This window comes from Magnolia sinica, chromosome 16 (genome assembly GCF_029962835.1).
Source record: "Magnolia sinica isolate HGM2019 chromosome 16, MsV1, whole genome shotgun sequence".
NCBI lineage: Eukaryota > Viridiplantae > Streptophyta > Magnoliopsida > Magnoliales > Magnoliaceae > Magnolia > Magnolia sinica.
The window spans coordinates 72138430-72164178 of record NC_080588.1 but is presented as its reverse complement, the minus strand read 5'-3'; the positions used below and the strand labels follow the sequence as shown (position 1 = coordinate 72164178).

Sequence of the window (25749 nt, the reverse complement as noted above, 5' to 3'; positions counted from 1 at the left end):
TTGCCATTGAAGCCGTTTATACAATGGACCTCACCATGATTGGGAGAGGATTACCAATAATGAAACTCTCTTATATCATAATCACTTATTTAACTCCTCTTCTTTGAATATGCTTTTGTGGACCACCAATCGAAATTCTAGGATCTTCTAATCTTGGAATATCTCCGAGAGGCTACCCTCATCTGTGTATCTCATCGGATCAACATTTTGGATCACCCTACATATGCAAGATCAATAGCTGTGATCCTAGCAATCCACCATTGTAATAGAAATTGATGGTCAAAATATTTTCGTATGATGGGTTGGATCATCCGATCACTGTGGTTTTTGGACTATGAGCCATCCACGGTACACACTTCTGCATGGAAAGCAGGGATGCAATTCGGGTCGGTTGGACCTTGAGAGGACCCAACCTGTAACCTGCTGGCCGCCACCACCCAAATTCTAACCTCAGGGCCTGTTTAGGAGCGTGGATTTGGAACCCCCACAATTGGAAACCACCTGGATTTGCAGTCCTGACAGTGTCTTGGCCACTTGGAGTCTGAATCAAACTTTAATCCAAAAATAGCTACGCATGATATATTTATAAGGATTTTAAATTAATTATTAAATCAACTTTAATGTCTCTAATTAGTGAGATATATAATTTTTGACACTATGGTTGTGGTAAGCCCGGTGAAATATATGCTTTGCCTGAAAATGAAGAAATTCCAAGTCTCGGATGGACCGCAAGCACAAGATCATGTCTGAGTGACTAACCAACAATTTAATCATTGATTAATATGGACAATGTTTGGACGGTGCTGATTTACATGGACAATGTTTGGACGGTGCTGATCATCATTAGTGGGCCATGTGCCCAATAGAATGATAGTGTATCGTGACACACATGCTACACCTACAACTATTGAAATGATTTTTGATGCAATCTATGCTCTCACCGTGGATTGCAAACCCCCTCAAAGAGGGGATTAGAAACCCCGTGGATTTGAAACCCTCAGTTACTTTATGCCGCCAAAGCCAGGGGATTGCCAATCCTCTCCAATCCCCTCCAATCTTAGGGGTCGTTTCGCACTGTGGATTGGAGGGGGTTTCAAATCCCCCGGTTGTTTGGTAGCATAAAGTAATTGGGGGTTTCAAATCCAGGGGGCTTCCAATCCCCTCTTTAAGGGGGTTTGCAATCCACAGCGAGAGCTTGGATTACACCTAAAATCCTTTCAATAGTTGCAAGTGTAACATGTGTGTCCCTATACACTATCATTCTATTGGGCACATGGCCCACTAATGATGATCAACGCCGTCCAAACATTGTCCATGTAAATCAGCACCGTCCAAACATTGTCCAGTACCGTCCAAACATTGTCCAGCACCGTCCAAACATTGTCCATGTAAATCAACGATTAAAAATCGTTAGTTATTCACTCAGACATGATCTTGTGCTTATGGCCCATCCGAGACTTGGAATTTCACATTTTCGAGCAAAGCATATAATTCAGCAGGCTTATCACAACCATTGTATCAAAAATTTTATATCTCACTAATTAGAGATATTAAAGTTAATTTAGTAATTAAATTCAAATCCCTGTAAATATACCATAGATAGGTACTTCTGGATTAAAGTTGATTCACACTCCAGGTGCCAAACACACATGAAGGATTACAAATCTAGGGGGTTTCTAATGCTGGGGTTTTAAATCCAGGGGGTTATAAATTCACGCTCTAGGCCTGTTTAGGAGTGTGGATTTGAAACCCCCTGGATTTGAAATCCTCTTGTTGTGTTTGGCCCCTAAATTGAGAATCAACTTTAATCCAAAAGTAGCTATTCATTGTATATTTGTAGGGGTTTGAATTTAATTACTAAATCAACTTTAATATCTCTAATTAGTGAACTTATGTAATTTTTGACACAATGGTTGTAATAAGCCCGTTGAAATTTATACTTTGCCACAAAAATAATGAAATTCCAAGTCTTAGATGTGCCACAAGCACAAGATCATGTTTGAGTGACTAACCAATGATTTTTAACCGTTGATTTACATGGACAATGTTTGGACGATGTTGATCTTCGTATTAAAGTATTTATAGTAATGCAATTGATAATCTAATTATTTTAAGATATCATTAGTGGGCCATGTGTCCAATAGAATAATAGTCTAGTGATACGCATGTTACACATGCAACTATGAGAATGATTTTAGATGTAATCCAAGGTCTCTCCTTGGATTTCAAACCCCCGATTCAGGGATTTGAAACCCCCAGTTGCTTTATGGTGCCAAACAACCTAGGGGTGTGTTTAGCCGGGTGAATTGGAAGGGGTTGAATGATATTAGGGTGGATGGCATGGTTTCAAGGTAATGATGGTGTTGTCAGTGGATTGTCTTAAGATCCATAAGATAACTATATCCCGGGATTGCTATATCAAGTCTGTTTGGCACGCCCGGCCAATCCCGGGATTAAACCTTCCCATTCCTTCCAATCTCTCGAACCAAACACGTCCAAGCAAATTTGAACAGATTAGGGTGGATTGGATGGGATTTAAAGGTGATGATGGGGTTGTCAGTGGATTGTCGTGAGATCTATGTGATTGTTATATCCCGAGATCAGATCACCCAGTCTGTTTGGCACGCCCGGCCAATCCCAGGATTTAACTTCCAATCCCTTCCAATACCATCTAATCCCTTCCAATCCGCCCGGCCAAACAGGGCCTAGGGGATTTGAAATCCCCTCAAATTCCCTTAAATTCATGGTGCCAAACGACCCGTTAGTACTCAATACTCGCCCGAACCATACCTGACCCGAATGGACCTTAAACAAACCCAAATGCATATGATCATTCCCAACTTGACATAAACCAATCCAAATTTGCTAACCTAACCAGCAGACCTTGACCATCCAACCGAAATTCTGATTGGGTCAATCGGATTCGGGGTAACCTGAACCCAAGTTGCAGCCCTAATGGAAAGTCTCCATCTACCATCCCAATACCACGTGGGGATGAAAGGTGGGTTGCATGGAAGCTCAAAGCGAACGGCTCTCCTGAATCAATTTGGGTCAGTAAAAGCAGTTGTCCCATACACATCACGTATGTGTACATGTGATCTGGTCTATTTTGGTTTGTTGGTGGGCTATGACGTGAAATGCAAGGTGACGGTATAATGGTAGCCGTCTAATCAGTAATCAATTATGAAATGCAGGGAAGTTTAAAAGAAAAAAAAAAGCAATGGTTCTAACAGGTATAATTGTATAACGAGCCCAACTAACCAACCATCAGGGGGACCACCAAATCAGTGGCCCCAACTACCAATGTCGTACTTCCTGTTGACCACACTTCGTAAAACTATGATGAAGTAAGCGTCACTGTAGCATTTATGATCCTCTTTCTTACAAACGAACGGTGTTCCAAGAGATTATTGTTTTAAGTGACCCATCAGGTCCAAGCCACACACGGGTGGAAGGGTAATGAATTCATTGGGTTCGTTCATCTAGTTGCCTTTACTTTGGATGGACTATGTTTCCAAAGCACAACTATTTTATTATCCTATCCATCTGAAAGCGTCCTTATAAGAGATGGTGTGAGATGAGAATAGTTAATGACCAAACATTCATAGAGAGAAATTAGTGAAATGCGAGGGACATGATTGTTTAATTAGTGTTATAATGTATTCTGACTGTTTTTTAAAACTCAATTGGAAAAGACATGTATTATAGTAAGTGAAAGATTTTGCAAGCTAAATATCTCCAAAGATGCTTAAAGTGCTTTTTAGGGAATTATAACTGACAGGATGATAAGACAGGGAACAGTTGAAAGGAATTCAAAAGCAAACCAAGTAGTTGACCAAGCGGCCGATAGTCATTTAAGAGGTTGATCAAGTTTTCGATATTCATTCAGGAGGTCAATCAAGCGGTCGATAGTCATTTACAAGACAAATCAAGTGGATGATGGTCATCTAGGAGCTCGATTGAGCGGCTGAGCGAATGTAGTCAAGTCAACAAGGAGGCATAAAGTGGTTACTTGGATAAGTGGCAAGGAAGTCTCTATAAGATTGTGTATTGCTGAATAGTTATAACAACTGTTAGAATGTAGGAAGCATCCAGAAAGCCAAGTAGTGCTAAAACGGTTATGACAACCGTCAGAACATAGAAAGAATTTATATAGCCAGGGTAAAGCTATAAATAGAAGAGGAATGCAAGAGTAAGATTTTATCTAATACCAACCAAATCAAACCAAATATTACCTTTCAATTATCTTTTCAATTACCGGTCAATTTACATTCCACAGTGTACTATTTTACTTTTTCTGTCAAATAAATTTACATTTTTTAGTGTATTTCAGCTTGCTGTTTACATTACATAGTATAATCTATAGCATTTATCAAGTAGTTGGTGATTTTAACTATAATTTGAGTCTATACCCATACGCTAGATTCAAATCTCCACTAGAAAATGTGTTTTATAGCTGTTCTTCATGACTGATTGTAAGAATCTCTTTCTTATTTCACTTTATCTATATTAAAAAACCCTTTTGTACGAAAGGCAAATGTGTAACCCATCATCAGAGGATAAACCTTACCCTTTGAATATCGCCTAATCCCTGTTTACACATTAAGTGAGTGGCTAAATTTATTAGATCTCGGTTAGACACTATGTGTCTGCGTATCTTGACGCTTAAGGTTATAGTTGTTCGGTTTGAATTGAGTCGTAATTTCAATTCTGGCATGCCCGCACATATACAACTGAAAACTAATCACCAATAATTTTTGTATAACACCCCGAATTTTTTAAAAATCCTTAAAATTACTTTTTTATAACTATCTACGTCATCACTAACTGACCATCGACACTCGAGATGGGTTTATACGCGGCTGATACCGATAAAGAACTGTACAAATAGGATTGATCAACCATAGAAGACCAACGAATCCGTCCGATCACTTAAACATCGAGCTTAACCTCGGGATTTGTTCATTTAGAGTTGTGATAACTAAGGGTCGAATCCTACTTAACAAACCAAATTGAATTAATATCCTTTTAGCCTAAGAACTGACGGTTTAGAATGATTACAATCGAATCTTCATTTCCACTGGTTGTGAATAGGTTACACTATGAACTTAGCTAATCCAAACCCTAATAATCACGCACAAGAAATCTTGATACCTAATTCATTCCAGAAATGCCTCAATTTTTCGAACAAGCTCTACACCACTCATTAGTGGACCACTAGTTCCGAAATTATAAAATAATGTCTGTTTCACTGGGCTTGACGTCCATTGCGGGTGTTGAACCAAGAAAGTGCCTAAAACGGCTCAACTTGGGCCAAAAGTTAAGTGCTTGCAACACGCGAATCCCCAAGGCCGAAATCTGAAACTTAAGTGAAATAGACATTCCGCTCTTTCGTGAAGTTGTGACTTTCGGACCGTCGATCCACAACCAAAATTAGAGTATCGATTAATGATATTTCCTTGCTCATATCCGTATAGTTGCGGCCTCAATCGATCATCGGTGACCGCTAAACAGACTTCTAATCATATTTGTTGATTCACACATCTAAATGGCGGACTGATCATATCCATACATAAATCATCATTAGGGCTAACTATCCTATGGTGTATATCAACATGTATACCCCATAATGGGCCCTAGAGGTTAGAAAAACCCTCTTATAAGGCTAGTATAGTAAAAACCCAACCATTAGGACCATTTACACCAAATCTGGCACTATATAAGGGCCTCATTTGGGCACCTCATCTCTCTATACTAATTTACATCCTCAAAGGGAGAGAAAGAGAGAAGGAGAAGGAGAAAGAAGAAGAGAAGAAGAGTGAGAGTAGGAGTGGGGAAGTTTAAGTGCTTCCCCTTCATCGGTTTTCTCCAATCAAAGCCCTAACATCGATCATTTTCCTCTGTTGAATCCACCCCATCTGCGATTTGGAGGTAAGAAACAAACCTACTTCCTAACATAGGTTCTTTCTAAAATGAATTGCATGAATCTCATATAGTTCTTGGTGTTTATATAGGAATTTGTGATTTTCTTCAAACTCTAACCATAGGAGCTCAAAAATCAGATTTTCCTTCTTAACGTGCAGACCATTATTTCTAGTTTTTCATTTATCGACCCTTGAGGATCTCAGATAATGATGTCTTGCGTTGAATGAGTTGTAATATCTACCATGTTCGTATTTCATGTTCGATTATATTATATGCTATTTGTTGGATATGAATGCTTACATGTTTCATGAAATGCTTGAACGGTGGAATGTATTATTTTTTTTTGTGCTCATGTGCTTGATTTATTACTTAAGTAATTGTATTACTTTATGCATGCTCATATGTTTGATTTAATGCCTTAGTGAACTTAGTATCCTATGTATGCTTACATGTTTGATAAAATACCTAAGTGGTTGTATAGTAGAACTTATGCTATGATCGTGTAATGTAGTGTTTAGTCTGTAGTGATACTTAATATTGCTTACAATGTTGGATTAGTCGATAAATTGCTCAAACCAAGGGGTGACCCTAGTTAAGTCGGCCGCCCTAGGCTTGTTTGATCGACCCGGGTGAACACGGACGACCGACGGTAGCTGGACTACACGGGTTGCTTACACCCAATACTGGTTGTATCATGGTTCTCCCAGGTCAATCAAATTAGTCCACTAGCCGACTGATCATGTATGTTCACAATGTATGATAGACTAAATGGAATCTAGGATACCCCGTTCTCAATGGATGTATCCATTTATAATCGTAGTGTGATACAATCCCACTAAGACTCATTAGCCGGGCATGGTGGTATGGGACACCGTGTCCGAGCTGTTGGCCTACGCTGGGGTGACGAGCCTCCCCGTAATGACCAGTGAGCAACTAAGACTCATGAGCCGAGCATGGTGGTAAGGGACATCATGTCCGAGCTGTCGGCCTATGCTGGGGTGATGAGTTTCCCTATAGTAACCAGTGAGCACTGATGGAGGTGATAGACCATTGTTTGAACGGCTCCCGTCAAATTACCCGGCCGATGGTTGCGTGCCAGAGTACCGTTCGAACGACTCAGGGCGTGAATGGAATTGGGTGGCGAGCCCTTTTCCTCTATGTTTTGATTTTATGTGATAAGCCCACACCTCAGAATTGAATGATCATACCCGGTATTAGGTGACGATTCATATTGGGTTGATCCTCATACATTTAGGTATTGTGTCGTACCTTTGGAATTGTTGATTTGTGAGATAAACGGGTGATACCTAAAGTTGAATCAAGGGACACTAGTAAGAAGTCGCTACGTGCGGCAACGAACCATGTGATCTGGTAAGGAGTCACTACGTGCGGTAACGAGCCACGTGATCTAGACAAGTACTCGTGATATAACGTCGGTATCCTAGCTTCGCCAATATGCTGGATGAATTGAACTTAATAATTACTCGGCTAACATGATCATGCACCGCATTGCATTAGTTAGAATGTGGCAGAACGGGCATTGAAGTTGCACGTTTGAGGAAGTGTCTCATTTGCGAACTAGGTGGTCGGAGTCGCGTGTGAGGGAGTGTTGTTTGGAAATGGCATGCATCATGTCATATCTTCATATGCATATTTAATAAGAGTACTTAGAAAATGTTTGATTTCTTGTTTTATCATTACCTGCGCTAATTGGGTTGATAACATGTGTAACTTAGAACTAATGGAACCACTGAGTTAGGTACTCACTCCCACCTGGGACGGTGTTCTAAAACACCAACCAGAACACATTATAAATGTAGGGTTGATGGAGCTGTACGCACTGGAGGATACCAGCATGGATGATGAGGAGGAGCGAGCGCACTACCAGACTTATGGTAGATCTTTCTAAACTGAGCTTGGCGACCCCGAGGATTGAGCCAGGGCCCTAGTCACTTTGAGGGACATATGTATGGGTGGGACTAGTTTCATATTTGGATATTTTTAGATTTGTGGTTTGGATTTTTTTCATTTAGTGGCACTTGATTATGCTTTATGACTTATTTATGCTTCATGCCCTATTAAACTCTCCATTACTTATGAAATAATCCAAATGTAATTAAAATCTGAAGCCCATTGTGGCACACCTGACATCCGGGAATTCGGGAGCCAAGTTCCTGCTCGGCCCCTGAAAAACCGGAGCGTTACATTTTGGCACGCTCGATGAGACACTAAGCATCTTGGCTATCAGAAATATACACTAAGCACTAGCCATACAAAGCACCAATAATTTTTGACATGCTCGGTGAGATACCATAACATGAGCCAGTATGAAAGTAATGAGAAAGTAAGATGACCGACATATCTTTTTGAGATAACGATGACTTGCATACGTGATATGCAAATGACGAATCAATATATAGAAGAGCAATTACGAGCTCAGGCCGAGCAGTTACAAATTCAGGCCGAGATCTTCAACAGATGGATGGTCAATCAGGTCGGAAGCCTAAATATGATGTTTTCTAAAAGAACATCTACTGTGGCGCGACAAAATGTGTCTTAGCCAATTGTTAATATTAGTTCTATCGGAAATCTAATATCAATACGGCTAGCACTGTAGCTACCTCTTATGTCACAATAGAATATTCATTCAGCTCCAATCTAGGAGATATGGAACGCTTCACAATCCGCCGAGTTCAAGCGACCAAAGCGAGAGATCAGGAATTTTATTCCTAAGAAGGAATCGGGATATACCTGGAGGGAAACCATTTCTTGGGAATCCATCATATCATGGAAGACAAACCAGGTAAACCTTGAACCACCCCCATTGGCCGAATCGCATTGTTTGAATCGTGACCAAATTATTTAAATGGTTCAGGAAGTAACATGCCAAGTTTGTGACCGTATTACTACGTTAGTCAACCATAAACCTTATTCAGAATGGATTGACCAGCAGGCTCCATTGTCATGGTTGATTTTGCCGTTTTCTGATTAGGATGACCAAGTTTGACTAGGATTATCGATTTTGCCATTTTTTATTATCAAGATGATTGAGTTTGGCGAAGTCGACCCACTTTGATTTTTTTTATTAGGATGGTTGAAAATAATATTTTTTATATGGCCGAACAATCACATATGTTGTACCAAATAACGAATTAATATCATATTCAACTTTTTACCTAAGGTGAAGTGACTTGGGGGGGCAATATTATATCGTATTCCTGATTGTTCTTGGAAAACCCAATTGAAAAAGACACGTGTTATAGTAATAGAAAGATATTGCTGGTTAAAGATCTCCAAAAATGCTTGGAGTACTTTTTATGAAATTACAACTAAAAGGATAACAAGACGAAGAGCGGTTTGGAGGAATTCAAAAGCAAACCAAATAGTCGATCAAGCGGCCGATGGTCATCCAGGAGCTCGATCAAACGACCAATATTCATATATGAGCTCAATCGAGCGACCTAGTGGAATACGATCAAGTCAGCAAGGAGGCTTAAAGTGGTTACTGAGACATGTGCAAAGGAAGTATCCAGAAGATTGTGTAGTGTTGAATGGTTATGACAATTATTAGAATGTGAAAAGCATCCAGAAAGCCAAGTAGTATTAAAGCAACTGTGAAAACATACAAATAATCTAGATGGCCAAGGTAAAGCTATAAATAGAAGAGGAATACGGCAATAAAATTTAGTCTTATACCAACCAAAAATAACTAAACGTTACCTTTCAATTACCAGTCAAATTTACATTTCATATTGTAATCCTTTACTTTTCCTGTAAAGTAAATTTACATTTCTTAATATGATTATTTACTTTTAGGTGGTGATTTTAACTATAATTTAAGTCTATGCTCGCATGCTGAATTCAATTCTTTACTTGGAAAGGTGTTTTGCAATTGTTATCCGTAATCAATTTTAAGAATCCATTTATCATTTCATTTTATTTGTATTGAAAAGTCATTTTATACAGAAGGTAAATATGTAACCCATCAACAGATGGTAAACCCCACAATCTAAAAATCGTCTGATCCTATTTACACACTGAGTTAGTAGCTGAATTCATCATATCTCGATCATACGCAATGTGTCTGCCTATTTTGGCCCTTGGTGTCATAGCTGTTTGGTTTCAATCACCAACAATTGGTGTAATCTTAAAAACATGATAATGATAGAACCCACTGATTGGATGGCCCCGATTGATACATCTTCCTGTGACCATGACTCTACCATATAACAGGTCTAACAACTCTACCATATCATATCACATAGTTCACTTCCCAGGCAGGCAATTGGCATCACATTCACTCGTGCCAACACATCCACAACTCTACCAAAAAAACATGGCCTCTTGTCCTCCACATAAAGCGACTGACAGCCGACATTAACATGCAAATGTGGCCCACCTTGTGAATAGACCATCCTTAAATCTTTAGGTTGTAAACGCAACAAGATGATTTGAGGCAGAGATATTAATGTGTTTGCTTGCTTGCAAGCCTAGTCAACATCACCTCACTGCAACTCGGCCCAACCCACCCCAGTAGGATCCAATCTTCAAACGAACCCGACCCGAATTCCAACCCAAGTAATTCACTGGACCAACTCAACTTGACACGACCTAAATACATGCGATTATTTCCAACTTAGACCCAAACCAACCTCATCCTAATTTGCACGGCCGGAACTCAAATGGGTTTACCTTTCCCAACCCGAGGACCTTACAATCCAATCCAACCGGAAGCGGACTGGCTGCTGTACCTCACACCAGCTATATAGCTGCTGTATTGACTTTAGCAAGTTTTGTAGGTCGGAATTAAGTGTTATATCCCAACCGTTCATCCATTTAGCGAGGTCGTCTTAAGTTTGAAACAAAAAATAAGACAGATCTAACTATCAAGTGGACCACACTGCAAAAAGCAGCTGGGGATTGAACTTCTACCATTGAAACCTTTTTTGGGGTCACAGAAGCTTTGGATCAATATGATTTTTTTTTTTCCTTTTCATTCAGGTATTTTTGACCTTATGAACGGATTAGATGAAAAATAAACGTTATGGTGGGCCCTAAAAATTATTTAGCGGTGATCATCTCCGCTGCTATTTTTGGTGTGGTCTAGATGATCTTTGGATATGATTTATTTTTTAGATAACGCTCTAAAATGATCTCTAAAAATAGATGAACAGTGTAGATATAATAAATACATCACTGTGGGGTCCATATAGCTTTGATCTCCTTTGAACCGTTCGTACAACTCGGAGCTAGAGGAGCGTCAGTGCTCGTCTGCGCACGACACGTACGTACAGCAGCTATATAGCAGTGTACATCCGCTTCCAATCCAACCTAACTTGTCGGGTTCGGGTATTGCCGACTTTCTTTCACGGGACTCATCCGTCTTTTCAACAAAATCCCAGGGTTGTTTTTATCCAACGAAATTCCCAAGTGGGCGACGGAACCTGTCGATTGTCGATCCCTTTTAAAACGCAAACTCGCTGTCATTTCCAAATTCCCTTCTCTCTCCTTCTCTCCCTCTCCTTCCCTCTCGTCTCAAATCTCTCTTACGTTATTTGGACGAACAGGTAATCTGTATGTATTTTCTCTTTCGCTTTTTTTCTAATTCTACTTTCTACCGATTCGATCTATTCTGTATAGATTACAATCATTGGATAGATATCTATTGTGCTTTTTCCTGTTTTCGTCTTTCGATTTGATGATCGACGGAAGATTCTAGGGCTTGGATGGTATTTTATTTCGTTCTTATGATTCCAGTCTTTTTGCAATATTTCTAGTTCGTTTGGATGCCGTAAATGGTTTACTGGTAATCAATCATTACAGCCTGTCCTGTTTTTGGCTGTAAGGTGTAAATGATTGTCTGTGTTTGGATAGCTTGTAATTTTTTTAAGTCCTGTAAATGGAGAGTGGAAAGCCTGTAAATGAAATCCGACCTTTTTGCCTGTAAATGAAATGGGGGTAAATGCTGTAAATCATTTACAGGCGATAAAAAAGTCATCCAAACGCAGATTGTAAATGATTTCCCGTTTCCCTGAAAGTCATTTGCGACTTGCCCCATTTGCAGACATCCAAACGACCCCTTAGTGGATTACGGTTTTGGATGCTTTTATATGTTTTTTTTTATTTATTTTTTTTAAAATTCGAAAATTGAAGATTTTATTCCATTAAAATATCTGTACATCATGAAGAGTAGGCCCAACTCAGTGACCCTCTCATCACTAAGAAATCAGGCCCACCACAAAAATATTAGCACAGATGAAATTCAAAAGACAAATTACAAGAAGAAACTGCCATCGTATAATCACTATAGATTCCCCAGTTCCCTCAAGAGATCCGCCTTTACGCACCCATGGAATTCCTGCTTTGGTTCCCCTCCGCTTTCCATGTGGGACAAGGTGGTGGAGAAATTCCAAAAGTCGTTGGCTAGATGGAAATGTAGGTACTTGTCTATCGGGGGTATCCTCACACTTATCAAAGCTGCATTGACAAATATCCCTATTTATATTTATTTCATGTCCCTCTTCATCTGCCCTTCGGTTATTCGGCGTCAGATTGACAAGCTGAGAAGAGATTTTCTGTGGAGCGGTAAGGAAAATCAGAACAAATTCCATCTCCTGGACTGGCAAGAGGTCTGTAGGCATTTCAAAGATGGAGGCGCAAGCGTCAAAAATCTCAAGGCGATGAATAAGGCTCTCCTGGGCAAGTGGACTTGGAGACTTGGATCGGAACCGGAAGCTTTATGGAACAACGTCATCAAAGGGAAATATGGGTCGTCCTCGGGAGGTTGGTGGACCAGGGATTCTACAGTATACAGAGCTTCTCGCAGTTGGAAAGGAATCCTTCGATCCAAAAAACTGGTTATGGAGAATATTGCTTTTCATTTGGGAGACGGGTCGGCGATTCGGTTTTGAGAGGACCACTGGATTGGGGAAAGGAGTTTGAGAGACAGCTTTTCATCTATTTATCGTCTTGCTGTTAGGAAGGATAGGCCCATAAACAGCTTCTTCTCTCAATTTGAAAATGGTTTAGTCTGGGATATCAGCTGCTGCAGAAATCTGTACGATTGGGAGGTTACTCTTTTTGCTGAACTTCTTGATTGCCCATCCAGGGTTTCCCCTTTCCTGTCCGATCCGGATAAAATCATCTGGACCAAAGATAAATCCTCTCAGTTTTCGGTGAAGTCCCTTTACTCTTCTCTTCTCTCCTCCTCTCCCCCTGCATCGTTGGCTTCTCCGTTTATCTGGAAATACCCCGTCCCCCCAAAATATATTTGTTTTGTTTGGTTGGCCTCCAAGAATCGGATTTTATCAATGGATAACCTCATGAAGAAAGGAATGCAACTCGCCAACATCTGTCTTTGTTGCATGGCCTGCGATGAATCAGTTGATCACCTCCTCGTGCACTGTCCGTTCATCTCTCAGATTCGGCAGGATTTCTTTTCAAGTTTCAATGTTAGCGGCTGCGTGCCAGCTACAGCCTCCTCTTTCCTTGCTTATTGGCACGGGTTCAAGTTGGGTAAAATCAGATATAAGGTTTGGAAAATGGCAATCATGGCTATCTGGTGGACGGTTTGGAAGGAGAGAAACAACAGGTGTTTCAACAATGTGCAGGCTTCGGTTCAAGTTGTGGGATCGAGAGCCAAAAAGCTGCTTATAGAATGGGCTTCTAATGTGCCTAGTCTTAAAGATTCTGATTTTCTCTTTTTAGGCTTGTAGTCTTTTTTTCTGGTTTTGTTTCTGCTATCTCAGCAGTCCCCTTGTTTCTCTCCCTCGTTTTTTTAATATATTCCCGTTGCTTTAACAAAACAAAAAAAAAAACTGGTAATCAATTAGAGTATACTTCTACCAACTTCAGCTGACGAAACCTTCTTCTCAAAATTTTTATAGTATTTCTCTCTCTCCCCCATATGTTCCACAAGACCCCAGTAAAGTACATCTTCCAAAGGGATTCCTTGTGCCCTTTAACAGCCCACCAAGCCATTCGACCACCAAATTGATTATTGAACTGCTGAATGGCCATACAATCCCAAACCTAGTGTGAAGAGTAAAAACCCACTCCTCTCTAGCTGCTAAGCAATGGAAGAATGGATGGTTGATTGCTTCCTTATCGCACTTGCACATGACACACATATTCGGAGAGGCCATCTGTTGCTTCTTTTGATAATCAAGCGTGAGGATCTTGTTAGCTGTAGCAACTCAAGTGGATCCTATCACCCTTGGGGGAATGGGGGGCTCTCCATACATTTGCACATGGAGGGGATGCACCATTCCTTGCTGTCAATACCAAGATGAGGATTTTGCCAAAAGCTTGCCGTTCAGCAACCACCTCCACGCTTTCCTATCAACAGACAATAGATCAACATGCACATCTTTCAGCTTGCTTGGAATGTTGGTAAAAAGCCTCAACTCCTCATCATATGAATTTGTTCTCATCCTGATATTCCAAGCCACCCATCATTTTGTAACAATTTTGAGTCTTTGCCCCATTTTCAATAGCTAACTCACATAGAGCCTAACAAGATGGCTTTAGAGGCAAGCTATTCCGTAACGGTAACAGTCACCGTAATGGTCTCCAAAATGCATTTGGTTCTTCCAAAACCTCCAGCACCATTTACTCAACAACACCGATTTTTTCTCTCACATTCATAGTCCCTAAAACCCTTTGTCTCACTACTTTCGAACTCATTTAATTAATGAGGTGAATATTTTCCCCTTCCGCACTCCTTTCCACAAGAAATTTCTTTGAAGCCTTTCAATCTTGGAGGCGACTATAGCAAGAATCTTGAATAGGGAAAGGAAATACACTGAAAGATTTGTTGTATTGGGACTTTTTTCTATTGTATTTTATTTTTGTTTGTTTTTGTTTTTGTTTTTTTTTTTTTTTGTTTTTCTGGTTCTGGTTCTGCCTAATAAATTGCTTCATGCTTTTTTTTTTAAAAAACACCCAGAGTTTTGAAAAAAAAAAGCCCTTCTTTTGGATATTTTTTCCTAAAATGGTACATTATGCTTCTATTGTCGAATTCCACTCAAAATTATGATCTGATCATCACAATGTGCCTAGATCTAATCTAAAATAGTTTCTAAGCTTCATGGTTGAAATGAAGAAAGAAATGGAAAATGAGAGAACTTTTGAAATAAAAGATTTCGAAATGGAGCCTTTATGGTCATAACGGCCATAAGTAACGGCCTTGTCGATATGGAGCATATCAACCCGGAAAATGAGAGAGCATTTGAAATAAAAATTTCGAAATGGGACCTTTATGGCTGCATTGGCCATAACAGCTCAAATATGAGTGCTAATATGGGGTGTATTGGCTTGTGCTGGCAGATACACATCTATACGGCACATTTTTTTCCTTAATAGATCGGTTCGCCTGTATTAGATTGTAGGGACAGCTGATACGGTTGTGATATGACCGATATGACCATTTTGCCACCGATATCTAAAACCATGCTTCATTTCAATCTTGCTCAAAATTCCCGCGTTGCTGCTTTTGGTCCTTCAATTTATAAGTTCATTTGCACAAAGATGCCATCCAAAATCTGTATAAATCTTCAATGAACACCCCTTGAAACTGTGAGATCATAGAAGTGGAAACTCCAGGTGATATAACTGCAAGCACCTTAGCTAACATCTTGTAGCATCCTTCCATAAAATCTTTGGTTTCCATTGCATCCTCAACTTTTGGAATAAGTGTAGTAAGTGTTGAATTCTGACCCTTTGCTTGAACCTGTGATGGAATTCTTCAAAAAAAAATCCACAATATTGATTTTAGTGATGTCCCAACACTCTTGAAAGAAAGCCATCGCGGAACCATCCAGCCCCAAGCCTTTTGCCTGTAGTACATGTCACCCACCACTTTCTTAACTTCATTTCATTCAAAGCTTCTTCTAATTGTTTTGCCACCCCCATGGCAATGCCTAGAAATCTAGATCATCTAGTTTCAGTTGATAAAAATCTTCCATAGAATATAATTTAGAGTATTTCTCAATGATCACATCTATAATCTGAATATGGTATTCAACCAATGAGATTTTCAAATGCAACATAGGATTGTATTCAATATCCTCCCATTCGCCGTATATGGAAGGGATAAAAGTTTGTCTCTCCATACTTAGATAATTCGATCTCGATTTTGCCGCCACAGAATCATCATACTTTGGGATTTCGCTTTCAATTAACGAGCTCTCATCAGGATGCCCTTCCTCTTCTCTATTCATAGCTTCAATTTGGCTACATATTCTTGACCCCTGCTTGACCAATATCTAAGCTTCAATTTTCTCAAGCATCTATAACCTGCCTTACCATCTACCTCACATTTCATCACCCACTCTCCAACCAACATTTCTCAATTCTTAATGGTATGGGCCTCATGGAAATATCCGACAAGTCCAAAAAGATGGGAACACGGTCCGATGCTGGCCTTGGACCAATTGAACCACATGCAAGAAATGCCACCCCCAATCCATTCATATTAGGAACATATGTAGCTTGTACCAACTTAATAAAATCTGTGAAGCATCTCAGTGAGGTAGTCACTCTTTTTTTCTTCTTTTTTTTCCCCTTCTTTTTTTGGTGGTTGAAGTATTCACCTTTTTGTCTCCTAGTTTTGCTAAATAAAATCTGCGAAACATCTCATTGAAGTAGTCACTCTGCTTCTTCTTCTTTTTTATTTTTTACGTCACTGCCACCTAGTTTCTCATAAGAGAATGTAGTTGTATTGAAAAAGAAAAAAGTATGTAGTTGTATTGTCTACCTTAACCTCCCATGGGAGACTACATCTCGCATTTATCCTTGAAAATTCATCCGAAAACTGTGACCTTACATTAGGATTCTTAGGTCTGCACACAGCCATCAATGCCCACCTGAAACTTTCCCCAATTATGTTACAAACTACCAACGCAGAGAAAGATCCTACATGATCCTGCTCTGTCAATTGACAGCTGTTTATGTCAGCAGTGGCTGTAGAATTTTAAGGGACTCAATGATTTCCCTCCACACAGCCAGACATGTGGTAGCTATCAACGTTTTGGCCCACAGGCGTATGGGGCCCCCTGCACCCATGCCAGCCCTCATCTTCCGCATCTCTAATGTGCTTCTGGACACCTTCCGCAATCTGCCGTTATGTATAGCATCAACACTAAGCTTTGATGCAAGTTCAGACAATAGAACCATGCCTCTTGTCAATTTTCACTACATAAGCTCTGCCCTAAACATGAGAGGAACTGTCGTTTCAGTGCTAACGGCTCTGTTGAAGAACACCTTCACCCTCCCTACCTCTAATTTTTCAACTGATCTTGGATCCACATCCAAGAAGGATCTAATGCAAGAGCCCAAAGGAGAGAACCTCTTCACATCCCATGCGTGGAGGGGGACACCCTAGATCTTGAACCAGGCAGACCTCTCTGATGAACCCATTATCTCACTCTACTGAAGAGACTTTTCATCAGTCACTGAGGCACCCCAATCTTTTAGCAGAACACTTTCTGCCTCCCCTACCAAAATCAGAGTTTTTCAGCACTTAAACATGCGGTTTCTCAAATCTTCCAATGTGACTTTGCTGAAATCTACCTTCCCAACAAGGCAAGCCTTGAGGAAGTATCTCCTAAAAGAGGCTAGGGAGTCCTTCACCACCACTATATTTTTTCCATCCAGTAAATCTTTCCATGCTCTTGTAAAGATGCCTATTTATTTACAAATTCAGGTGGTGGGACCAACTTGATAGTTGGATTGGCATTTTTATTTTTTTATTTTTTTATTTTATTTTTTGTGTTTCATCATCATGGTGGGGCACACCTGATGCATGGGTTGGATGACGTACACAAGTTGGTTGGCTCTGCTGGATCTGGGGCTTTTCTATGGCCCACTTGGTCATTAGATTGACCTGATTTTTGGGGTCCCCTAAATTGATTGGGTGCACCTGATGCATGGGCTAGATGCTACACACACACACACCACGTGGAACACATTGGATCGTTCCCACCATTTTTATGGTGGTAATGCTACCATTAGCATCTCCATGTATGGGCAATACTAGTGCTGCCACCTTCATGGGTATTTTTTTGATTGATAAGCTGGGCTCAACCTTCATATGGGGATGTTGCCAATGTCTCCAAAGATTTTAAGTGAAATGTGGCAAGGCCAATCAATCTGGCTGTTTATTCATTGTACAACCGGGGGCAAACCATGGTAAATAAAAAGCATGCGATTACATGAATCCAATCCCCCCCCCCCCCCCCCCCCCCCCCCCTTTCAATGAGTGATAGATTGGATGGTTAGCATCATCAAACCAAACTGTTTCTTTGGAATCATAAACAGTCCATGGTGGGACCTTTTGAATAGATGTTTCAATGTGATGATTGGATCTATTTTGTTTCTCACTCAATCTTGATTCTTGAGTATCCATTTTTCGTGTATTGATGGGGATGGTTAGGATCATCTGATCAATGGATTTCTTTCAAAATGGCTTGTACCAAAAGCCAATGGTATGAATGAATGGAAAGTCCGGATCTATGACTGGATATGCCACATGTGACTTACAAATTGTGTTTGTGTCTGTTTCTTCAAAGGTAAAGAGATACATCATAAAAGTAAATTAGTGAGGAAAAGAATCACCAATAGAAAGAATCTTGCAATTAGCAGTCTTTTGCCAAAATATCGGCAACACAATTTGCCTCTCTCTATCCGCACGGGAGCTGAAGGACTGTAAAAACTTCAGGCCTATCAGTCTGATCAGAAGCCCATATAAAATTCTAGCTGAGGTCCTCGCTTTAAGGTTCCACGAGGTGCTTACTAGTGTCATATACAAGTCCCAAAACGTGTTTATGAAAGGAAGACAAATATTGGATTATGCATTGGTGGTGCATGGATGTATCTACACCCCGTCAAAAGGATGGGGAAAATGAGATAATTTACAACTTGGATTTAGAAAAAGCATTTGACTGTGTGGATTGGGCCATTTTGGATTATATGCTGGGGAGATTGGGATGTGGTAGTTGGTGGAGAAGTTGGATGCAATCTTGTATGCAGTCAATGAGATACTCAGTCCTAGTGAACGATTATCCAAAAGGTTTCTTCAAAGCATTAAGGGGCTTTAGACAGGGGAATCCTTTATCTCCATTTTTGTTTGTGGTGATAGCCGAGTCGAAACCTTTAGTAGGATGCTAGATAAAGTTCATGAGGTGGGCCTTATTAAGGGATTCAACATGGGGATCCTCTATTTCCATTTCTGTTCATGGTGATAGCTGAAACCTTTAGACGCCTTAATCTTTTGTGAGGCTGGCAATCGTATGGTGGACAATTTAAAAAAGATCACCAGGTGCTTTAAAGCTATATTGAGTACAAGGGTTGACATTTCAAAGAGCGATATGCTAGGTATTCACACCTCTACGGAGGAAGTGGAGAGATTAGCTGGAGTGTTTCAATGTGGTGTAGCGTCGTTCCCATCCATGTATCTTGGCCTCCCTCTATGCATTGGAAAGCCACCAAAGCATCTTTGGGATAAAGTTATAGAGGAAATGAAAGGAAGATTATCAAGTCAGAAGAGCAGGCATCGTTTCTTCAGGAGAGATGAACTTTGATAAAAGCAGTCGTGACAAGTTTGCCGTTGTACTTCATGTCCCTATTCAAGTGTCCGAAAGCGGTGTTCAAGATGCAGCAAAATCTCAGAAATTCCACTTGGTTAAGTTTGTTTGCAAGCTGACTAGGGAGGGGTTAGCAGGTTGGATGCAATCAATGAAGCTTTGCTCTACAAAAGGCTTTGGAGATTCAGGACGGATGAAGTCTGTGAAGAGATTTGATTATTGCCAAATATAGAGCTGCCTGGAATGGTTGGTGGGTCAAGCAATCTTCCTTATACAAGGCATCCAGATTTGGAAGGCAATAGAAAGTGTTTCAGCTAATTTTAAAGAACAGGTCAGATTCGCAGTTGGGGACGAGGAAAGGGTGCGCTTCTAGGATGATGCGTGGCTAGGAGATGAGAGCATGCGATTCGAATTTCCTGGACTGGTGACAATTACTTCGAGTAGCAACATCACCATGGCCAGGTAGGGAGTGGGTAAGGTCTTGCCTTGTAGAAGAAATTTGATGGATGATGAGGTTGAAATGTTCTTTTCAAGGTGTCTGCCCCTCTTGGGGTGAGAGATGCCATGATTTGGAAAGTGGAGAAATCAGGTAAAGTTCTCGGCTTGGTCCTTCTACAGCTTGATCACTTGTGACACCCCGCGTTTAGAATCGGATTGTTAGCGTTTATTTAGTAATATGATGCTCCTCCCAAGATTGCAGTTTTCGCTTGGTTGGCGGGAAAAAATAGAGTGCTTGTCATTGACAATCGTCAAAAGAGATCGATGATCGTCCCCAACATGTGCTCCATGTGCATAAGTGATGCGGAGTCCGTAAACCACTTGTTTATTCATTGTCTGATAGCAAGGGTAGTATGGGAGAACCATTTTGTAGTTTTAAAGATTCCTTGGGTGATGCCGGGATCAATTGAAGGGCTGATGCAAGCATGGCATGGAGGCAGTTGTGGTGAGGGAGGGCGATGTGGAGACTTTCCTTGTTAATGGGCCTATGGTTCATACATTTGGGGTGAATGAAACAACCGGCGCTTCAGAGATAAGAGCGGGTCAGTGTCTAAGATGGTTGAGAGGGCGAAAGTGGATGTGAAAGATCGGGCTTCTAATATAAATTTCTATGTAGATTGGTTCTCTTAGCCTCCTTTGGGATTCTCCCTGTATTTTCTCGCACTCTTGCACTCATTATTTTTCTTAAAAAATGGGCAAACGAATGTTTAGCCTGGATATTTTTTTGAAAGATGAGACTTTTATTGAGAGGAAAAAGAGGAAAACAAAACAAGAAAACAACAAAAACATAGAGGAACAAAGAGAAAGCTATAGAAAAGCAGATATACAAAAGCTGCTCTAGAGCAGCTTAAACCCTAACCTCTAACCCATAACAGCAACTAAGGCGCCCAATCTCTGAAGAAGATTAACACTCTAGAGAACACCCCCGCAACAGAAACCGATATATTCCTGAAGCATCGATTGTTACGTTCCACCCAAACAGCCCAAATAACTGCCAAGAGAATGATCTTCCACTTCTTTTTGCCTAAAGCTCCTCCTGATTCCGCATGCCAACTGCAAAATAAGTCATCTATAGAACTCGGCATAACCCAGGAAACACCGAGTCTAAGAACGCTCCAACAAATATCGGAAGAGAATGGACAGTGCAAGAGGAGGTGATCCACCGTCTCTTCTGCTTTGAGGCAAAGAAGACACACGTTCGGGATCTGCATGCCTATTTTCCTAAAATTGTCAACTGTCAGAATATATGGGATCATGAATTTTTTGTAATGAATGAAAGTCTCCATGGCTCTGAAGACTACCTAGAAATAAAATTTCTAGAATCACCTTCAACCGTTATCCTTCACATCTGTTTTCATAGTTCTTGCTTCCATCTCCAAGTATTATCCATGATTAGTCTCCAGATCTTTTGCAAATACGAGTTGTGACCGGTGTCTCATAAGTTCAGTAGAAAATATTATGAATGTTGTCCCAGAATCTTTCTCTGTAGTTCCAATCGAATCTCATAAGAAACATGTTCAATTCGAGCTCAAATCCTTCTTTCTTTCTTTTTTTCTCCTGATCTTGTGATTGACTTCTTTTCACCTCATTTTGAATCTTATGATCTTGCAGGAACAATGATTAAACTTTTTAAAGTAAAGGAAAAGCAGAGAGAAATTGCCGAAACTGCCAATGGAAGGGCACCTGTCAAGAAGCAAAGTGCTGGGGAATTGCGTCTGCATAAAGGTGTATACTTTTTTTTTTTTTCAAATAACTCTGTTTCATTCTGTCTTTGATTCTTTCTTTCAGTTATCTGTTAACTGGAATTCATTTAATATGAGTTGATATCTGCACACATCATCATTGATGGTGGCACAGACACCCTTTTCTCTCTACCTTTAGTTTTATGATGGTACAACTTTGCTTTATTATTATACCAAAATTATAAAGCCACTGTTAATGAGGGAGAGTGCTAGTGGGTAAGACATTGTATGTGCTGATTGAGTTTTCTCATGATATTCAATATTTCTTGTCTCATAGATATCAGTGAGCTAAACCTTCCCAAAACAACTACCATATCATTTCCCAATGGCAAGGATGATCTAATGAACTTTGAGGTCAGCATTCGGCCTGATGAAGGATATTATCTGTGAGTGATTTTATTCTCTGCCCCATATCTGAGGATTTGTTGTCAACAAAATTTTATTATTAGGATTTCATATATTTTTGTTCCTTTCTGGTTTGGGGTGCTCTCTGGTGGTACTGTTACCACCATAAGCTATGGCAGTTCTGGGAAAAAGTGGGGACCACAGAGATCTATTCATGGTATCCAACCTGTAAATCAGATGCGTCATCTTACATTACACCCAGGGTCCAAAAATCAACCCAAACAGAAATATAGGTGGGCCACAGAACATGGAAAAAGTTGAGATGGGATGCCCACCCTTGATTTGCGTGGGGTCCACCATATTTTATATGCAGAGTCCAGGCTGTCCAGACCCTTCATCTTCCATGGATGTAAGTGTCAGGACAAAAATTCGGGCTATTCTGCAACTCAGGTGGCTCAGTGAGAATAAGGGTGGGTATCCCTTCCAAACCTGTTTCCTGTGCTATGGCCCACCAGAGTTTTGGATCAAGCTGATTTTCAGCTCTGGGTGCTCCTGTTATAAGTGATGCTTCTGACGGACAGATTGGATATCGTACATACACCAGTGGGCCTCACATTCTGCCCGGTACCACCATAAGCTTATGGATCCGTTACCACTGGAGTGCACCTCTTCTGGTTTTATGTTTTGTCTGCATGCAACAACACATGCTTGGCAGAGATCTTTCTTTTAAAAAATACCTTTGGTGCTACCATGACCATTATAACATTAGCTCACCATTTCATGTTATTGCCAGAGGTGGCAATTTTGCGTTTACTTTCCAAGTCCCTCCCATCTATCCTCACGAGGCACCAAAGGTTAAGTGCAAGACAAAGGTATGATTCTGATTTCAACGAGCAGATCTTGTTCATTTAAGACGTTTTCCTCTGTTTCTGTTAACATTCTCCAACGTCTTATAGATGACTTTAATGTTATGCCTGCCACAGGTGTACCATCCTAATATCGACTTGGAAGGAAATGTCTGCCTCAACATTCTGCGAGAGGATTGGAAACCTGTCCTCAATATAAACACTATCATATATGGCTTGAATCACCTTTTCACGGTAACTCTTTTTCTCTTTTTTTTTCTTTTTTCCTTTCTCTGGAAGAAGGTATAGTGATGGAGATAGAGCTAAGAACTGCTTTAACTTCAAATTCCAATCCAAGAGTGGCACAGGGAATTTACCTTTTATCAGTTCCCAGCAGCCAGAAAAAAAGGTGATTTTTACTGAAAATTCTACCAAACAGTGCCTCCACCTTTTCAAAGCATGGCAGTGCTTCATTGAGTAGAATGACCAAAGTGCCCTTATTTGTAATTTTTCTTAAAAAGGTGTTAGAGTCTATGCATTGTGGGCCCTTGTGGTGTTTGTATGATATCCAATCCATCCAACTGGTGCATCCCACAGTTTTGATAATACAAACCAAAATCTGGAAACTCCAACTATCAAGTGGGCTACGCCACAGAGAACTATATAGACCACCCAAAACCCTTCAAATTTGATTGGCCTACCTGATGATTAGATTGGCTAGATTATTGGTTTATATGTATATCGTGCCATGAATCTGTTGGACTTCTTTTAGAAAAATAATAGATGTAGGGCATGGTACTCATTTCACTCACTCGAAAGCGCTCTGCAGTAATTTCAAAAACCTGAGGTATTGTTTGGTAAAACTGAAAGTAGTGAGTTTATATCTACGCATGTGCACCTGCATCTATTCCATGCACCAGAACAACATAAATTTTATCAAATGATATAGTCATTGTATATTTTATTATCGTGTGTGCACGTGCATACGTAGAAATGCTCGCATCCAACCAGTTGGACAATGAGTTGCCATCCACCCAGCAGATTACCTTCCAACCTATCTTGTCTGTGCGACATCCACCTGGTCCAATAGGTTGGCCCCACCATGAGGATCAACTTGTGCAAAAATCAGCCCCATCCACTCATCAGGCAACCACACGAGTAATTTGTAATCTATCAGTGGCTATACATTATTTTATTCTATGGTGTGCCCACTTGATGAGTGGATGGGGCTGATTTTTGCACAAGGTGATCCTCATCGTGTGGCCAACTTAACGGACAGGGTGGTTCTGGCACATGCACCGGATAGCTTAAAAGTCATCCACTGGGTCGACTGTAAATTGGATGTAAGCATTTCTCATATATGTAGGTCTTATTTGAACTTGGACACATGATAAAAACACCTTCTCCTTCCCGACATTCTGCAACTCAGTATTCCCCTAACCCCTGCTATTTTCCTGTGTGCCTGCAGCAACCCAATCACGAAGATCCTCTGAACCACGATGCAGCAGCTGTGCTCAGGGACAACCCAAAGATGTTCGAGTCCAATGTCAGAAGGGCAATGGCTGGAGGCTACGTTGGTCAGACTTTCTTCCCCAGATGCATATAGCATTTTCCAGTGACAATTCTGTAAAAATAGTATTTTCAATGCGTGGCTCCCCACAAGAGCTGCAAATTACACTTTGGAGCATATCTTCCTGGTGGAGTTCCCAATCTCCCGCATATGCTTTGGGATTGCTTTAGGTAGAAACCAACTCTTATAAAAAAAGCTCAACCGGAAGCTGTTTGAATTTGCTCTCAGGTGTAATTTCTTGTGTTTTCTAAGCGAACTGGTCTGCAATGAACGGTCATGGAGTTATGTACTGTGGAATGGGAGATTGTGCTTGTTTCCATTATTAGTAAGAAAAACATATGTTTATTTGCCAGCTGTAATTGCTGTCCTTCCTCTCCTCTTATGGTTTTAGAAGCTTGATAATGACAGAACTGAAAAACAGAGGAATCTGGTCTTGTAATTTGACAGAGTCGACTCGACTTGGAGGATGGCTATAGCTGACGTGCTCTCTCAATTGAAATTCTATTTTTGCTGAATACTGGCATCAAAGGTCCAAATAAAGATTCAAACCATATGTAAGAAAACAGAGAGGTTAGTGAATGGAGAGGCAGTCAGATGGACAGTGGTTACACGATTGTCTCTGCTGCTGAAACTAGCGGCAAGGAGTAAACTGGTGCCAATCCAACCACCTCTCGAAGCCTCCAAAATGGAATCAGAAACCATCTATTTTCTTTCTTGGTTTTCTTTTTCTTTTCTCTATTCAAGCTGTGCAATGCAATGCAGGTGCCAGGCGCAGGTTAGGGGTGCTACTCGGTTGGGTTAAGGGTCTACATGAGCCCAACTGACTCCAAGAGGACCCAACCTGCAATCCGACCTAACCTGAATTCCAACTCGAACACGAACCAAAATCCTTTATAGTTAACCCAACCCAAAGATGTGATTATTCCCTATCTGACTGACCCAAATATGCTTTACCTGAACCCAACCTGAAATTCAAATTGGATTGATATTTTCCAACTCGAATCCAACCTGAGGGCCTTGATAACCCAACCCAACCTGATCCAAACTTGGGCAGGGTTAATTGGGTTCATGTTGACCTGAACCCAAGTTGCAGCCCTAGCAATGGTTAAAAGACTTAGCAACTCAGAGTGAATTGTTCAGTCCTGAGCTGAGATGGGAGTTGCCTGAATCAGGTGCAAATCAGGGCATCGAACTGGATCAGGTTTAACACCGGCTGCTGAGAGTCGGGATGAAATGAGGGT

The 25749-nt window shown here is 40.6% G+C and overlaps 1 protein-coding gene across 1 annotated transcript; it reads left to right on the top strand.

Moving 5' to 3' along the window:
- Positions 1-11327: 11327 nt before the first annotated feature.
- Positions 11328-24867, top strand: LOC131228593 (NEDD8-conjugating enzyme Ubc12-like). The gene is made up of 6 exons (XM_058224356.1): positions 11328-11492; positions 21618-21731; positions 22026-22134; positions 22887-22965; positions 23077-23193; positions 24407-24867. The coding sequence occupies exons 2-6, from the start codon at positions 21623-21625 to the stop codon at positions 24542-24544; spliced, it is 552 nt and encodes a 183-aa protein (XP_058080339.1). The 5' UTR covers positions 11328-11492; positions 21618-21622; the 3' UTR covers positions 24545-24867.
- The last annotated feature ends 882 nt before the right edge of the window (positions 24868-25749 follow it).

What these genes read in the sequence shown, in the direction of transcription:
- LOC131228593 (XM_058224356.1), top strand. Translation starts at nt 21,623, where the DNA reads ATGATTAAACTTTTTAAAGTAAAGGAAAAGCAGAGAGAAATTGCCGAA. An exon ending in GGAATTGCGTCTGCATAAAG is followed by an intron (nt 21,732 to 22,025) that starts GTGTATACTTTT and finishes CTTGTCTCATAG; the next exon opens with ATATCAGTGAGCTAAACCTT. An exon ending in GCTTGAATCACCTTTTCACG is followed by an intron (nt 23,194 to 24,406) that starts GTAACTCTTTTT and finishes GTGTGCCTGCAG; the next exon opens with CAACCCAATCACGAAGATCC.